Raw genomic sequence first — 18,139 nt, 5'->3', positions numbered from 1 at the left:
CTGATGAAGATGTACAATGAGATTAATTTTGTTTTCATGCCTGCTAACACAATAGCCATTTTGCAGGTCATGGATCAAGGAGAATTTGACCTTCAAGTCTTATTACAGTCATGTACCACTTAATAATGGACCTAGTTCTGAGAAAAAAACATCTTTAAGCAAGTTCATCATTGTGGTAATGCCATAAATTGATACAAAATTGGATGTATAGCCTTCTATTACCTAGGCCATATGGTAGAGCTTCTTGCTCCTAGGCCACAAGCCTGTACGGCATGTTACTGTACAAAGCAACACAAGATTAAATTGAGCACAAGAGAAAATGATACAATCAAGAAATGAAGTAAACACAAGACATATGAGGCTGCTGCTGGTGTAACACTGTGTATTGTCTAACAGCAAACTTTTTACATAAGTAGAAAAGCACACTCTCAAATAGCAATAAAAAGTACAATACGGTAAATACACAGAACACCAGTAACATATGAGTAATGCATATTAGGATGTTAGGATCACTAAAATGTTATTTGGAACAGGAATTTTTTAGCTCCATTATAATCCTATGGGACCACTGTCATATAGCATTATGTGTCTGTCATCAACTAAACAGTCATTTTGTGCATGACTGTTTTTAAAAAATATATTTCATATGGCTATAGCTGCCACAGTGATTCTTCTGATGGATATGGGTAAAGTGAAAACCTTCTTGAAAGGGTTTACCATTCTAAATGCCATTTGAAACACGTGTAATTCGTGGGAAGAGGTCAAAATATCAACATCAACAGGAGTTGAGAAGTTTGATTCCAACCCTCAGGAATGTCATTCAGGGATTCAAGACTTTAGTGGGGGAAGTAACTGCATATATGCTGGGAACAGCAAAAGAAGGAGAATTACCAGTGCAGCCTGAAGATGTGATTGAATTGCTGCAATCTCATGATAAAACTTTAACAAATGAGGAGTTGCTTCTCATGGATGAGCAAAGAAAGTGGTTTCTTGAGATGGAATCTACTCCTGGTGAAGATGCTTTAAGACTGTTGCAATGACACCGAAGAATTTAAAGTATTATGTAAACCAGTGGATAAAGTGGTGGCAGATTTTGAGAAACCTGTCCAATTTTGAAAGTTCTACTGTGGGTAAAATGCTATCAAACAGCACTGTATGCCACAGAGGACTCATTCAAGAAAGGAAGAATCATTCAGTGCAGAAAACTACTGCTATCTTTTTAAAGAAATTGCCACAGCCACTACCAACCTTCAACAACCAGCACCCAAACTAATCAGCAGCCATCAACACGGAGGCAAGACCCTCCACGGACAAAAAGATAATGACTCACGGAAGGATCAGATCTTGGTTAGCATTTTTTAGCAAAAAAGTATTTTTAACTAAGTAATACACATTTTTAGACATCATACTACTGTATACTTTATAAGAGACTGCAGTATAGTATAACATAACTTTTATAAGCACTGGGAAAACAAAAACTTTGTGTGACTTGCTGTATTGTGATATTCACTTTATTGTGGTGGTCTGAAACTGAACCTGCAATATCTCCAAGGTATACCTGTAGTAATCACAACTAGGTGGTATTGGCAGAATGATAGCCATTAGCCTGCTGAACAGAATACAATGTCTAGAAATAGAGCCACACAGAAATGATAAACTGATTTTTGAGAAAAGTGCCAAGGTAATTCAATAGAGAATAAATATTTCCAAGAAATGACACTGGAACTAAACATCCATATGAGAAAAAGATGAACCTCAACTCCTATTTTGCATCATCTGTAAAAATTAATTCATGATGGGTCATAGACCTAAAGGTAAAACCTGAAATACAGAACTTCTGTAAGATAAAAAAGAAAATCTTTGTGAACTTAGGTTCACAGACAGCAAACAAAAAGACCATTCATAAAAGAAAAAGTTAAAATTTTTTAAAAATATTTTATTTATTTATTTTTAGAGAGAGGGGAAGGGAAGGAGAAAGAGTGGGAGAGAAACATCAATGTGTGGTTGCTCTCTTGAGTCCCCTGCTGGGAACTGGCCTGCAACCCAGGCATGTGCCCTGACTGGGAATCGAACCGCGATACTCTGGTTCGCAGGCCCGCGCTCAATCCACTGAGCTACGCCAGCCAGGAGAAAAAGTTAAAATTTTTATTTTAACAATACTGTTAAGAAAATAAAAAGCAAAATTACAGTTGGGATAAAACATTTACAGTACATATGTTAGGCAGGATAGATAGTAAAATAAGGCAGGGAGGGGGAGGGAGACATATCTCACCAATTAACTCAACAGTCCTAGGCAGGGTCTCGTAAGATTGCCAGGTGTTCCAAAAATCATGAGAAAAACCATGACAGCACAGGCAGAGCGGAAGCCCTTGAAGTTCTGTATGAATTGTTTCCACTATCTGGGCAAGAAAGCCTTTGAAATTGTGTATTTATCTCAAGGTCTGATAGGGGAGGAGGAGGTGGAACCCAGTCACTGGCCACAAGCACAAAACCCCTAAAATCCCAATAGTCAGTGTACTCAGACTAGCTGGGTGCCCACTTGCAGCTTTGTGCTCAAGTGTACTTCATAATAAACGTATATCTCATTTTCACTATAGGTTTGGTCTTACACCTTAATTCTTCTCTTGCAAGCAGAAAAGAACTGAAGAGGGGGAGCCCCCTAATTCAGGTCTCCCCAGTAATACATATACATAATCAAGAACTTGTGTCTAGAACTTACAAAGAATTCTCAAAACTCAATAATAAGAAGAACCCGCTTTAAAAAATGGACAAAGAATGTAAACAAACACTTCATCATAGAAGATATGGGTGACAAACACATGAAAACATACTCAACACCATAAGACAATGAAAAAAGCAAATAAAAGTACAGCAAGATACCAGAACATATCATCAAAATGGCAAAAACAACAACAAAACAAAACAAATCTAACAATCCTAAGTACTACCAAGGATGCGAAGAACTGCTGGTGTAATACGAATTGTTCACATGCAGGAAACCAGTTTTAACCCAAGAGAAATGAAAGTATATGTCCACAAAGAAATCTGTGAATGTTTCTAGAAGATTTATTCAAAACAGCCAAAACCTGAAAATAATCCAAATGTTCAACTGATGAATGAATACAAAAATATGTGGCACATCCACACAATGAAATACTATCCAGAATTGATGAGAAACAACTACAAATATGCCTAGAATATGGATGAGTCTCAAAATCATTAGGCTAAGTGAAAGGAGCCATAAACAAAAGACTATATTCTCTATGTGCTACTACTTTATTCATCTGACAACTGGAAAGCCAAAGTTATAGGCAGAACAAGTGTTTAAAAACAAACAAACAAAAAAAGTAAAATACATAAGCAATGAAAAAAATAACTGCAAACATTCTATTTTACAACCACCTTATAGATAAGAAAATGGAGGTTCAGAGAGATTATCCAGTTTACACAAGGCAACACAGTTAGTGAGTTCATGCACTGACATTTGAACCTTGGTCTTTGTTGCTTCAAATTTCATGTTAGTTTTTTTCCCCTCTGCTATACTAGGAATTAATTATTTGTCATCCTCAGCTTTCATAATATTTGGTTCAGGCCTCTGCTAGGAAAGTTATAAAGTGATTTTGTAATAAATAATTTAAATTATAAATAAAGAATAAGGCCTTACCAATTCTTAATGTTTATACTGTTTCATACAGTGTTTGGGACACAATGGACATTAAATTATATGCCAATAAATAAGTAATTTCTTCCATCTCCTAATGGAAGAGGTAGCACTGAATTAAAACAGGGTACATGTTCCAAAGTTCCCTTTTGGAAAATACTGCCTGCATATGTGTGGAACTACAAGTACATTGTGTTCAAGAAGGTAAGGCTTTTACAAGTCAGAATTTCCAGTGTGTGAGCTGCTTAAATCTTAGTATCCACATCTGGAAAAAGGACATAATACTTATCCCTCATTTCCCACAATTATGTGGATCAGTGAAATAATAAATTTGAAAAGTCTTTTACAAATAGTAAATCAACATATTATCATTCTTAAAACATTTAAGTATTATTATCCATATCAAGCTGTTCAAAGAGTATCAGAGAACCATTTTCTTCAAAATCTTTACAGGGAAAAATATTTTAAAACTTCATTCCTTTCACTAATAGTTCATTGTTTTCTGGCAATGTTGATAATGTTCTTACTAACAACGAAATCCAAAAGATCCAACAGCTGCATACTTTATAATGAGATTATAGTCTAATAGGGTTCACAAGCTCTAGTTCTGCAGTAAAGACAGATGACAAGGACAAATAGAGAAAAATCAATTCACAAAAGTAGTGTAGATACTTAAGTAGATAGTTAAAAATTAGCTGCTAATATCTGGCATTTACATACAGGGATAACTTAAAGAAATAGAAGATTTTTTTTCTTTTCAAAGTATATTCATCATTTGGTCCCTAGAAAGCATCCATTTGCATAGATAATAATAAGATGGCTTTAGGACTTCCAGTCAAGATGGAGGCGTAAGTAAACATGCTTCACCTTTTGCAACCAAAGAGAGAATTACAACTATATCTCAAAACAAGTAACAACCAGAACTGTAAAAAAATCAAGTTGTATGGAAGTCTGACAACCAAGGATTTAAGGAAGCCACATTCATCCAAATGGGTAAGGAGAGATGGAATCAAGGTTATGGGAAGAGAGCCATGGAGACACAGTGTGGCACAGAGTGGTAGCGGCAGAATGGGTGGTCCCACACTCATGCATGGTGGATAAAAATTAGGAGAGAGACCCTAGGAGCAAGCAATCCCAGCCCCAGGCCAGACCACACAGTCCGGGGTCCCAGCAAAGGAAAGACAGGTCCCCATAACTCCTGGCTGAAACCAGTGGGGGTTGGGGTGGCAGAAGAAACTGCTGGATTTTCAAGAGAGTCCATTTAAAGGGCCAGAATGAACTGAGAAAGTAAGCAATCCAACCCACTCTGGAATTCATCACCAGGGCAATAGCTGGATGGGCACCAGTCACGTAGGGGAAGTGACTGAAAATGGGATAAGTGCTGGACAAACCTTCTGGAGCCAGGCAGTGACACTGTTCCCTCTCTGAGCAATGCCCCCATACAAAGTAGTGAAGTGAGTTGCCAGATCTGGTCATCACCTAAGACTCTGTCCCTCACAATTTACAGGTGCCCCTTCTACAATAGACAATGCCACTAAGACAGGGAGTTAAGGCAGCTCTACCTAACACACAGAAACAAACACAGGGAGGCTGCCAAATTGAGGAGACAAGGAAATATGACACAAATGAAAGAACAGAACATAACCCCAGAAAAAGAACTAAGCAATGTGAAAATAGTTAACCTATCAGATGCAGAGTTCAAAACACTGGTGGTCAGAATGCTCAAAGATCTCACTGAGTATGGCAAAAACATAAGGGAAGAAATACAGTTTACACTAAGCGAAATAAAGAAAAATCTACAGGGAACCAACAGTTGAAAGGATGAACCTGAGAATCAAATCAATGATTTGGAACACAAGGAAGGAAAAAACATTCAATCAGAACTGCAGGAGGAAAAAAGAATTTAAAAATTGAGGACAAGATTAGGAACCTCTGGGACAACTTTAAACATACCAATATCCAAATCATAGGGGTGCCACAAGGAGAAGAGAAAGAGTGAGAAATTGAAAACTTATATGAAAAAATAACGAAAGAACACTCTCCTAATTTGGTGAAAGAAATATACATACAAATCCAGGAAGCACACACAGTCCTAAACAAAGTGGACCCAAAGAGGTCCGCACCAAGACACATCTTAATTAAAATGTCAAAGGTTAAAGATATAGAGAAAATCTTAATTAAAAGCAGCAAGAGAAAAGCAGAAAGTTACCTACAAAGGAGTTCCCATAAGACTATCACTTGATTTCTCAAAAGAAACCTTGCAGGCAAGAAGGGGCTAGAAAGAAGTATTCAAAGTAATGAAGGGCAAGCACCTACATCCAAGATTACTCTATCTAGGAAAGCTATCATTTAGAATGGAAGGGCACATAAAGTGCTTCTCAGAGAAGGAAAAAACTAAAGGAGTTCATCATCACCAAGCCATTATTACATGAAATGTTAAAGGGACTTATTTAGGAAAAAGATCAAAACTATGAATGTTAAAAAGGCAAAAAAAATTACAACAATTACCAACTGAATCTAAAAAGGAAAACTAAGCAAATATTCAGAACAGAAACAGAATCATAGATATGGAGATCATTTAGAGGGTTATCAGCCGGGATGGGGAAAGAGGAAAATGGGAGAAAGGTACAGGGTTTAAGAAGCAAAATTGGTAGGTATAAAATAGGTGGGTATCAGGAACAGTATAGGAAATGGAGAAGCCAAAGAATTTATATACATGATGCAAGGACATGAACTAAGGTTGGGGGGAACTGCTGGAGGGAAGGGAAAAGGAGGAAAAATTTGGGACAACAGTAATAGCACAATCAATAAAATATAAAAAAGAAAATACCTTTAAGCGATCTTCCTGCGCCCAAATATTATTAAATGAAGGTATCATTTACATGAACAATTAAGTGGTTTGAGCAGTAAATAAGATTGTTTTAGGATTTTTTGGATATGTTTTAGGAATTTTTGTTAAAATAATTGCTTGTGCATTAAAACAAAAAGGAATAAGAAAAGAGTGAAGGTGGCTCGTTACAATTTCTAGTGTTGCAAGAGAAAAATATCAGGGTCATATTTGAACTTTTTACACTATATCCCTCGTACAACATCAAATAAAATCAATGAGTACCTGAGTAAATATTTATTACTTAATTCCTTTAATAATTTTATCTTGTCCTGGCTGGCGTAGCTCAGTGGATTGAGCGCGGGTTTTCGAACCAAAGGATGGAAGTTCTATTCCCAGTCAGGGCACATGCCTGGGTTGCAGGCCAGTTCCCAGCATGAGGCAATGGGAGGCAACCATACATTGATATTTCTCTCCCACTCTCCTTCCCTTCCCCTCTAAAGATAAATAAATAAAATCTTAAAAAAAATAATTTTATCTTGTGTATGCAACAAAGGCAGTGAAGTGTCACTTTAAATCAAACCAGTATTTAACTGTAGGTACCAATTTAAGCCTCTAAAGGGTATATACATGTGTTTCAACTCAAAATTTTAAAATCAGTAATATTTCAATACACATGTCAGAATTTTACTTCTCAATTATTCTATTTTCATCTCTGAAAAATTAAATGTACAATTTTACATGTCAGACTGGGAAATTTAAATACATCACACATTTTAGAATCTGCTTCACTTCGGCGTACAAATTCGTTTAATAAAATGTCTTCATCTCCAAATGCATAAAAATGAATCCACGTGTGATAAATTTCCATTGAATAATTTTTTCTATTTTAGCTCGGAAACGTCCATTTAAGAACCCAGAGATAAAATGGGTACTTTTCTTTTTAAAACAACGGGACAAGATTCTCTCTTGGGCTAGCTTTCTCCCCGCAGATTTTAATTTGCGACAAAAGGGTAATATTTCAGATTAAAAGACAACTATGCTTAAGAAAGGAGAAGAATGCTTTAACGTCAATTAAGTGCCGCACTCAACTTTTGAATTTGCGCGGAGTCTTGGAGGCTACTTGAATTGTGAAGAATCATTTCCAGAGCGTCTAAGCTGCTCATTAACTAAAACTTAAAGGCAAGATCCGGCTGAATTTAGCGCAAACAGAAAAACGACCATTAGGCAAAACTCGAATAACAACCACTAGGCACCTCCCCAGGCCCGAAAACGGAAACCGCCCGATTTCTGCAAGGCAGGCGGGGGCGACCGCTACGCCCCAGCAAGGCCCTCCCGCCTCAAGGGCGCCTGCGCATTATCCACGTAGTCACTTTAAACCTTTCCCAGGCTAGCCGAAGCGAATGGGTTTGAAATTACTGTCAGGTCACACCTCACTTTAAATTTATTAAGCATGACAAAACACACTAGAACGACCACTCACCGAAGTGGTCCTATACGGAAACGACAGGATTTAAGCTCCCTCTCGCGACTTATCTGGTGCTGCCGGAAGCGAAGCTACCCGTGTCGTTAAGAAGGGGTGCTTACCCGGAGGACGGAGCTCGGGTCCGGGAAGTTTAGGTCGGAACCTTTGGCTCTTGCCGGAAATTGTTCTGCCCGGTGAGGAATTTGAGTGAGACCCGAAGCGGGCGAGGAGGAGGCGTGGCGGAAATTCGCTAGTGTAGTAGTGCCATGCGCTACCTCTATGTGGCACATCTACTCTTAACTGAAGAAAGGAGACCCACGATCACGCTTATAGCTGGAGTGTGTTGACCAACACCTCACCCCTGCCCTCGGGATTAAATAGGGGAAGCCGAGACCTGTATGGATCGGCCATCTCCAGCCGATCGCGTGACTACCGCAGCGAAGGTGAGGGCCCCAAGACCGAGGAAAAGCCGAGATGCGGAACCTGGTCACCCAAGGTTTGCAGCCGCTGCTGGGCAGTTGCTTTGTCTCCTGCTGAGCTCTGCGGAGCCTTAGACACGCGATCCTCTAAGGGGCAGGTGCCTGACGAAAGGCAGCGTGGAAGAGTAACTACAGCCCCGCGGGTCGTCTGGCTTCTTAATTTCTCTTCCTCAGTTGCTTCCCTTTTCCATTTCTTGGTTAAGATATCAGAGGTGTCTGCTCAGCAGGGAACAGATGAGCTTCTAGCTGATACTCTGGGCTACAGTCTCGCTCCACCAAAGTAGGCAGCCTCGAGTTTGGGGACTGCTGTGGGTAGACATGACTTTTTATTTTCATTTCGTAGTCTTTATCCCTTTGCCCCTCGCGCCTCCACCCACACTTCAAAAGAAGAAAACCCCCCATTCGTGGCAGGTTTCCGGAGTGAAGACCGAGTAGGTCACTGCCGCACCTATTCAGTTGGAGAGTGGTGCATCCTTTCGCGCTTTGAGAAAGGGCGATGGTGGTGACCACTGGATCTCATTTATTAGGTTTTCAACGACTTCCTGGGAGTTTGCGATCTTTGGAGTCCTGCTGGTAACACCTTGCCTTGTTTAGCGTGCTGAAAGGCTTAAATGGGAGTAAGAAGCATGGCCGACGTTAGCACCTACCATCATTGTTCTACACTGGGATAGGCTTTTGTTTTACTGTTGAACATTCTCCAGTGAAAAATAAAGTTTTTGTTTTAGGCAGATAATAAGGATAGCTGACATTAACTGAGTTCTTCTATGTGCCAAGTGCTTTACATATTTTCTTGTACTCCTCTCTCAATTCCATGAGTTATACTAGATGGTTATTTTCTAGAGGTAGGAACTGAGGCTCAGAGAGGTCACCTAACTCGCCTTAGTAAACTGCTGTTCCTATTAACCATGTGAACCTGTACTAGGAACCAGCTTTTTCAGATTCTGTAATCTGCATTAACTGTTATACTACTATTGGCTTGCTATTATACTTCATCACGTCCAATTTCTCTACTTACATTTGCAGTGGCTGAAAGTATTCATTAAAATTTGGGGGTGGGGAGGTATGCCTACTCATGTGTCTAACAAAAGACAGACATAGTCTCTGTCTTTACAGAGCTTTAGTATTGTGATGTGGAATTAAGTAGTTCAGAAACCAATATACTATATTATTGTAGCATAGGCTTGTTTAAAGAAAGTAATTAAATGATTAATTTTCAACTGGTGTGCCCCAAGAATTTTTAAAACATGCAGTGCCTGACTGTTTAGTGAGGAGCACTGACCGCTTTCCCCTTAGATTGTCAAAAAAAGAAATGACAACCAAACACAACAATAGTTATCTGGTGTGAAAGAGTCAAAATTACACCTATTTTTGTCAGATTGGCAAGAAATATATTTTTGGTATGACATAGAATTCTAGTAGTTAGTTTGTGAGCCATGAAATGAAAATAGCTGGATTAAACTGATAATGCAAGAAGTTCAGCGTTGTGCATTCAAAGCTTACTCTTAAAGTGTTAAACTCCTACGACTTAGATGGTAGTTGGTGGGAGGGTATTAAACTGAACAATTGTCAGAACATTTATTGATCACTCAAATAAGTTCTGGGCACCAATTAAGTACTGGTAGTATAGAGGAAGTCCTTGTTCTCCAAAAACTCCTATGCAACTACATATAAATAGTATCATGGAACAATTAATTTTCTTAAGTGGAAATGATGTTGTGGTTAAGTAGGAAGATGCCCTTATTTTTAGGAGATGCATACTAAAATATTTCGAGATGAAGTGTATTGATATATACAACTTACTTTGAAATGGTACAGCAAATATATATATGTATATAAATAGAAAATAAATACAGCACAATGTTAGCAATTGTTGAGTCTAGTGGTGGGTATATGTTTATGGTGAATTTTTTTTTACCTTTTCTCAGAATATGAAATTTTTCATTAATATAAAGTTAGTGAATAAAAACCATAACTCCAATGAAAACAGATAATCATAAAGATAGATCCAAAACGTTGTGGAGCGTGGAGGATGGGAAAAGAAGATGACACGTATTTGAGGCTAGCAGAGCCTTCATCATTGTCAGAAAGGCATTTATTGAGGACTCTCCATTTGGTTATTGAAGGAGAAATAGGAACTTTTAAGGAGAGTAGAGAATTCTAGGCAGGAGGAAAGGCAGGCTCAGCAAAAAGGTATTGAATGAATGTGTGAAGAAGTAAAAAAATCAGTGTGAAGATTGCACAGAACTTGGCATGTTACTTGTATAAGGAGTCTTATAAATGATGCTAGCCTGCTGGAGCCTATTTAATAACCTACTAGGTAACTGTAGTAATAGTGCTCTGAAACGTGCCACCATTTGTAGCAGTGTTTCCACTGATAAATGCTTTCAGGATTTCAGGAAATCTGGTTATGCATCTGTGTTCAAGCGGAGCACCGAGAGCTAGAGCTCCTATTTTCTCTGATTTTGGCAACTGAGATTTACTAGTTCAGAGTTAGGCTCCCAAGTTAGGCTCCCGGGGAACTTACAGAAAGGGTTAAGGTGATGGCTTAGAAATATTTTAAGTTCAGGTAAGGGAGGATTTTGAATACTACAAGGGAGTGATGGATGATCCAAGGTGTCATTTTAAGGATTGGTAGAATCATAAGAAGATTCATAAACAGCTAACATTTACTTGGTGCTTACCGTATGCCAAGTGCTGTGGTGTCTGCCTTGTCATTTGTCTTCAAGACCATCTCGAATTTATAATCCCATTTGACTGGAATTAGTTCTTTGGGAATAGGACTTCTGGAGTCATGCTGTGCAATTCTATCTAGCATATTATTCAACTCTTAAGAATATTTCATCTAGTAATTTGTTATATTACCAGTGATCAAATGAAACATTTGATCTGTAGTTTCATCTTGAGAGGCGATTATTTTTAATATGACCAAGGAACAAGTACATGTAAACAGCTTTGAGTTGTTATCCCTGCTGTATGACAGATCTTAAACCTGACGGTCATAGGCTTCTGTATGTGGGGGAGTTTGCATGTCAGTCAGTCATGTACAGTTGCCTATAGGATGCAGTGCACATGCACAGTTTTCTTCCTGAGGAGAGAATTCACAGATTTTTTTCCAAAACATTTTATTTATTTATTTTTAGAGAGAGGGGAAGGGAAGGAGAAAGAGTGGAAGAGAAACATCAATGTGTGGTTGCCTCTCATGTGTCCCCTACGGGGGACCTGGCCTGCAACCCAGGCATGTGCCCTGACTGGGAATCAAACCAGCAACCCTTTGCTTCACAGGCCTGTGCTCAATCCACTGAGCTATACCAGCCAGGGTAGAATTCATAGATTTTTATCAGATTTGCCAGTTTTGACTTCTAAAAGTTTAAGGCTTGCTATTATAATCAAATACTGGCTTCACTGTAATCTTGTTTTGTTGATTTATATGTGAGTCCAGGATGAAGAATAGTTATATTCTCTAAAAAAAACCTCTTTACACACTGAACTTTTACAAATTGAAGCCTTTTAAAAACTGCTTTGGCTTCCACAGTATGGCCAGCAACATTAATGAGCGCTGGCTCTGGTCTCTCAGCTGGGGGAAGGCAGGCCACGGGAGATGGAAATGTGTCTGCCTCTATTTCCAACAGACTTAGGATCAACTTTTGCTCACACAACACTCTCTCTCTCTCTCACTCTCTCTCTCTCTCTTTCTCTCTTTCTCTCATACACACACACACACACACACACACACACACAAAAGGTGGGAAAATTTTATTAATCCTTTTTCCCAAAAAATGTTTATATAAAATAGCCACAAAAAAAGGCAACCTGAACTTTAGTAATAACAGCTACAATAATCTGTAGCAGCGGCAGGAGAAGAGATTTATGTAATGTACTTGATTTTTCCGTGGTTGGTTGTTGTTTGCTAGTCTCATGGTGATGGAAGCTGCATACTTTTTTGAAGGGACGGAAAAGCTACTGGAGGTGTGGTTCTCCAGGCAGCAACCTGACACAAATCAAAGATCCAGGGATCTTCACACTTTTGCAAATCTGAGTAGAACATCCTTTTGAAGGATGTGCAATGTTCAATCTCAAGTGTGAGAAAAACTGACAAGCAGGAAACTATGTAGTCAGTAAGAGTAACATGTTTGTCTGCAAGAGACGTTTCATTTTGAAGACATGTGGTACTTCCCTCTTATTGAAAGCGCTGGTTTCCTCTGTTTAAACTTGCTGGGGATTACAGTGTCTTTGACTTAATTTAAAGTTTCTTTTATTCTTATAAGAATTTCATGAAGCCTTATCACCAAGTGTACCCACAGCGGAATTTCCAGGAAGAAACAGTTTTATTAATGTAATTTTCCCCAGTGGAGCAGCATATTGTATGGGGCATGTAAATTCTGATTGTTGGTACTTGTATACTTTGGATTTCCCAGAGAATAGCGTAATCAGTCAGCCAGGTCAAACCCTGGAGATTCTGATGAGTGAACTTGACCCAGCAGTTAGGAATCAGTTTTCCATGAAAGATGGTGTTGCTGCAAAGGATTTCGCTTGTGAGTATGGAATTCATGACCTGACACCAGGTTTTGTCATTGATGCCACAGTGTTCAGTCCTTGTGGGCATTTGGTGAATGGCATGAGACTGGATAGAGCTTAAAGGACTATTCACACCACTCCAGAACCAGAATTTTCTTATGTTAGCTTTCAAACAAACTTCAGTCAGACCTCCTATGATGACCTGATCAGGAAAGTTGTGGAAATCTCCAAGCTAGCAAAATTTGTGACCACCTTTTTTGTAAATCAGTTGTAAATGAGGCAGAGTGCTTTCCTTTTCCCAGGAGATTAAAGGTTTTAAATGCCTCAATTGCCAGGGTTCTATGTTCAATGATTACAACTTTGTTTTTACCAGTTTTGCTAAGAAGCAGCAACAACAGTAGAGTTGATCAAGAAAAATGAAGAAAAAACACAAAAAGAGAACACGCATAGAAGAAGGTGGTGGCTGCTTTTTAGATACTGGTACCTGGAGCCATGTTTTCCATAACTGCCACCTTGTAGTTGTGGAAAGCCCTAGATGTAATGACTGTAATCATTTTGAATTATATGCATTATTATATCCAGGAGTTAGATATCTTGCATGAATGTTCTCTTCTATGTTTTGGTGTCCTGTGGGACTCTTGCAGTGAAATTGAAGTGCCTACAGAAAAAAAACTTTCACTATATAAAACTTTATGATATTTGTGACAACAATTCAGTTTGGTTATACACAGTTTAATATTTTTCCATGTATCTTCCAAAATTGTCCACAGACAAGTCTTTCTTCCTCCATAAGGGTTGGCCTCAGTCTTATCTACCTGTTCTATTAAATTGCTGCCAGGATATTTCATTCAGTTATCTCCAGTCTCTAGAATGCATTCTCAACTAATGTTATTGAACCAATTTGAACTTCACACAGATGTTTTTTGCAACAGCAATTAAAGTTTTTCTTCCACAAGTCAAGTCCTTTTAAGAAAGTGATTGCAGTTACCCATTTTGGGGGTTACTATTTTAACATTATTGTTTTCTGCACATGTATTCCTTTAATTGATTTTGTTCCTCAGTATGGTATGTTCTCTTCTAGTCCCGCCCCAATAAATCAGTACACTGTTCAAAAATGTTTTCATGTAATTTCAGACTGATATATAGTGGTCAATGGTTTTTAAACCCCATTACATGTGATCTATTGTTTTCCATGCAGATATTTCTGAACTATGTGCAGAGGGAGTTAGCTTTTGATATAATTTTGTTATAATTTAAATAATTTCCCCTAATGTTAGATAATTTTGGCCTTGAGAACTTTAGTGTGTAATTTTTGTGTTATTTTGTATCAGTTTGTCAAGTTCAAAGATGTATATTTTCGAAGATCAGTCTTAATTTCTTAATTTTATGGAAGAAATATCTCTTTATTTTGAAGTTATGTATCAGGTTATTGATACAGATTTTATAAGTGTCATTTAAATTAATTCTTCATTGCATTTTAGGTAAAAGGATTGCTGAATCATCTGACTGAAGCAATAGCCTCACTATCTTTGTTTTTTACACTGTATCAACAATGAAGCAATGATATCTGAGCACAAAAGAACATGTGCCAACTAACTGTCCTCACAATTGAAGTGACTGTGTAAGCAGAAACATGCTGCAGCAGACCTGTGTCAGCTGGTAGACAGAGAATGCATTCTTCTGATTCTGGTATTTAAAAGAAATTTTAGCATAATACATCTAAATTATAACCTACATCAAATGAAATAAAAATGAGTGAAGCTCCCAGATTCTTTGTTGGGCCTGAAGATACAGAAATCAACCCTGGTAATTATCGCCATTTCTTCCACCATGCGGATGAAGATGAGGAGGAGGAGGATGAATCTGTAAGTTGGTGTTTTTTATTGTTTTTGTTTTGGGTGAGAGAAGACCAATACAGGATAGGTGTTTTACTGATCAGTGTTAAGGTGAATTAATATTATCGTCTGAGATTGTGAAGACATTTTTTCATATAGAAATTTGCTTGAAATATTTTAAACTGGAAAAACATACTTTGTTCCATAAGTGACACTGATTTATGGTATATCAAGAAATACAATTAGGGGTCAGACATTTAGATTGTTTAATGATGCCCATTATAGTGTCTTTTATTGATATGCCTTGTAAAACACAGGACTGGCTAGAAAATGTGGCCATAATTCAAAAGGATTTCTGGTATATGTAGAAGTACATAGCAATTATATCAAGCTAAAGTAGAAGGAAATAATTTCAAAGGTACCAAAGTAGGACTACTTTACCAGCTTTATTAAGTTTGTCATGTTGTCAACACAGGTGGCGGTAGACCAGAAGATAATCCATATTTATTAGAAATATATAAATTGTGTGGCAGAAAGTAGAGGCTGTTTCACATACCTACTGATTGTGTGTGTGTGTGTGTGTGTGTATGAGTTCTGTTCTCTTCCTGATCTGATTTATTAGATTGTATATCCATGTTGGATCTTTAGGAATGACACCTTTATCATGTTAATTTAGTTATAATTATATTAGTTTAATATTATTCTTAGTTGTCTTTGTTTTCCCTTTACAAGTAGAGATTGCTTTACCCAACTAATTTGTACTATTTGTGTTTCTTATATTTTTAATTGGAAAGGTAATTTTGTTTTAAAACAAAACCCTATTATACTTTGTAAAAAGTAGTGAAGACAAACCAAAGATACCTGTTAGATGACTAATTTTTTGTAGTCATTTAGCAACGACTTCTACAGTGCAATTATAGATATCTGAGGTGCAAGTCACACTGTCACTAGTATAAAACCTACCCCATCACCCACTTCACTCCACAAAAAAATAATGACTTTTAAGGTTCTCTTGCCAGCCAAACCTTTTCTTTATCTCAAGTCTTATCTAGAAGACCAGTAGGTAAAACATAATGACAGAGCTTTTCTGGCTGACTTAGACTGGAAAGTACTGTTGACACAGATTCTACTACACTTACCCTTTTTCTTTATAGCGTTTTGAACACATTTTGAACACGACTTGATAGATCAAGTCCAGTTTTACATGTAAGGACTTTCTCTCACCTACATCTAGAACCATACCCTTTCTCATACCTTTTACCTTTTATGTTTTAGCAACATCAAAATATTATTTCCTGCTTAGTCCATGTTTTATCATGCCTCTTTGCTGTTTTAAGCACTCCTTTATCTCTATGAAATGCTCTTGTTTTGGGGTACCTAATGAAGTGTTTTTCATTCTTCAAAACCATGATCAGATGTGCTGTTACGCACTCTTCTCCCTCTCCTTGCTCTTTTTCCTTTGGGACTTGAACACTTGTTCCTTGGTACTATTTCTGTACCTTGACATATATATTTCATTGATGATAGTATACCGTATGATTACTCTGTCCCTCAAACTGTTTTGAGGGCAGGTAGTTTCTGTAGATCTTAACTCTTCAGTGCATAATATAGTTCTTACTATATTGGTACCAGTTAAATTGAGTTTACATTCAGGATGTGTAGTTAATCACTTTGGAGGAGCTTGAAAGGGCTCGTTTGACCTACAGATTGATAAAACAATTGGTTCCAGATCATTCTTCTGTTTTTAATATTTCAAAGAATTTTATTTAGACATTATATCTAACAAAATAACTTAGATCTGTTTTAAAAATAATTCTCATTCTTATAAGGCTTTACCTAAGTAGGAAAATTCTGTAGTTTTTTTCTTTTCTTTTAAAGATTTTATTTATTTATTTTTAGAGAGAGGAGAAGGGAAGGAGAACAAGAAGGAGAGAAACATACATATGTGGTTGTCTCTCGTGCACCCCCCCAGAGGGGACCTGAGCCACAACCCAGGAATGTGCCCTGATCAGGAATCAAACCAGTGACCCTTTGGTTCACAGGCCAACACTCAATCCACTGAGCCACACCAGCCAGGGCTCTTATTTTTTTTTTCAGATTTAACATTTCATCTGTTCTATTTTTCTTTACTTTAAAGTATATTTTAGATAAAGAATCATCTTGAAACTGCCAGACAAGATGGAGGCATAGGTAGCTACACTTTGCCTCCTTGGACAACCAGAAGGACAACGACAAATTTAAAAACAGAAAATTGAACTGTATAGAAGTCTGACAACTAAGGAGTTAAAGAAGAAACATTCATCCAGACTGGTAGGAGGGGCAGAGACAAGCAGCCCTGGCAGAGAGGATGCACAGCAAGGCAGTGGCTGGAGGACCAGATGGTCCCACATTTGCATGTGGATAAATGGGGAGGAACAACTGGGGAGTGAGACAGACCACGTGACCCAGGGTTCTAGCACAGGAAAATAAAGCCTCAAAACCTCTGGTGATAAAAAGGTGTGGGGGTTGTGGTGGCTGGAGAAACTTTAAGCCTCACAGGAGAGTTCATTGGAGAGACCCACAGGATCCTAGAATGTTAACAAATCCACCCACCCAGGTATCAGCACCAGAAGTTGCTTGTGGGTAGCAGAGGAAGTAACTGAAAGCCAGCAGAGAGCAGAGCAAGCGGCACTGTTCCCTCTGGGATCCCTACCCCACAAAAAGTGCCACAGCAGAGACACATGTGTTGCTCCTCCATGGCAAATACCTAAGGCTTTTCCCCTTACTATGTAACAAGTGCACTGAGACAAAAAAAAAAAAAGTCCTAATGAAAGAACAGATCTAAGCTCCACAAATAGAAGTAAGAGATGAAGAGGTAGCCTATCAGATGCAGAGTTCAAAACGCTGGTAATAAGGATGCTCACAGAAATGGTTGAGTATGGTGGCAAAATAGAGGAAAGAGTGAAGGTTATGGAAAGTGAAGTAAGTGAAAATGCACAGGGAACCAACAGTGATGGGAAGGAAATGAGGACTCAAATCAATGATTTGGAGCTGAAGGAAAAAATAAACATTCAGTTAGAACACAGTGAAGAAATAAGAGTTCAAAAAAAAAAGAGGTGAGGCTTAGGAACCTCTGGGATAACTTTAAATGTTCCAATATCCAAATCAAGGGTGCCAGAAGGAGAAGAGGAAGAGCAAGAAATGGAAAAGTTTTTGAAAAAAATAATGGGGAACTTCCCTAAAGCTGGCAAAGGAAGTAGACATCCAGGAAGCTCAGAGAGTCCCCACACAGTTGGACCCAAGGAAGCACACACCAAGGCACATCATAATTACATTAGTCAAGATTAAAGAGGAGAGGATCTTAAAAGCAGCAAGAGA

General features: G+C 38.1%; 2 protein-coding genes and 1 pseudogene across 18 annotated transcripts in view; 2 read left to right on the top strand and 1 right to left on the bottom strand.

Annotated features, from left to right (window-relative positions):
- Window positions 1-8,099, bottom strand: part of GIN1 (gypsy retrotransposon integrase 1) — a 32,509-nt gene extending 24,410 nt beyond the window's left edge. The window contains exon 1 of the mRNA XM_037142676.2: window positions 7,972-8,099. The gene's annotated coding sequence lies outside the window, so the exon portion shown is untranslated. The remainder of the gene's footprint in view (window positions 1-7,971) is intronic.
- A 72-nt stretch (window positions 8,100-8,171) lies between these two features.
- PPIP5K2 (diphosphoinositol pentakisphosphate kinase 2) overlaps window positions 8,172-18,139 on the top strand; it is a 66,749-nt gene continuing 56,781 nt past the window's right edge. For 10 of the 17 annotated variants that reach the window (XM_037142665.2, XM_037142662.2, XM_037142667.2 and 7 more), the window contains exons 1-2: window positions 8,172-8,396; window positions 14,429-14,812. In XM_037142665.2, the coding sequence (XP_036998560.2) occupies window positions 14,699-14,812 (114 nt within the window). In that variant the 5' untranslated portion in view covers window positions 8,172-8,396; window positions 14,429-14,698. The remainder of the gene's footprint in view (window positions 8,397-14,428; window positions 14,813-18,139) is intronic. The other 7 variants (XM_037142675.2, XM_037142671.2, XM_037142674.2 and 4 more) reach the window with 1 other exon arrangement.
- Window positions 12,354-13,381, top strand: LOC119047255 (S-adenosylmethionine decarboxylase proenzyme-like; annotated as a pseudogene).

The sequence above is a fragment of the Artibeus jamaicensis genome, unplaced genomic scaffold (genome assembly GCF_021234435.1).
Source record: "Artibeus jamaicensis isolate MK-2021 breed Jamaican fruit bat unplaced genomic scaffold, CSHL_Jam_final contig_3243, whole genome shotgun sequence".
Lineage (NCBI taxonomy): Eukaryota > Metazoa > Chordata > Mammalia > Chiroptera > Phyllostomidae > Artibeus > Artibeus jamaicensis.
This window is presented reverse-complemented; position numbering and strand designations above follow the sequence as displayed.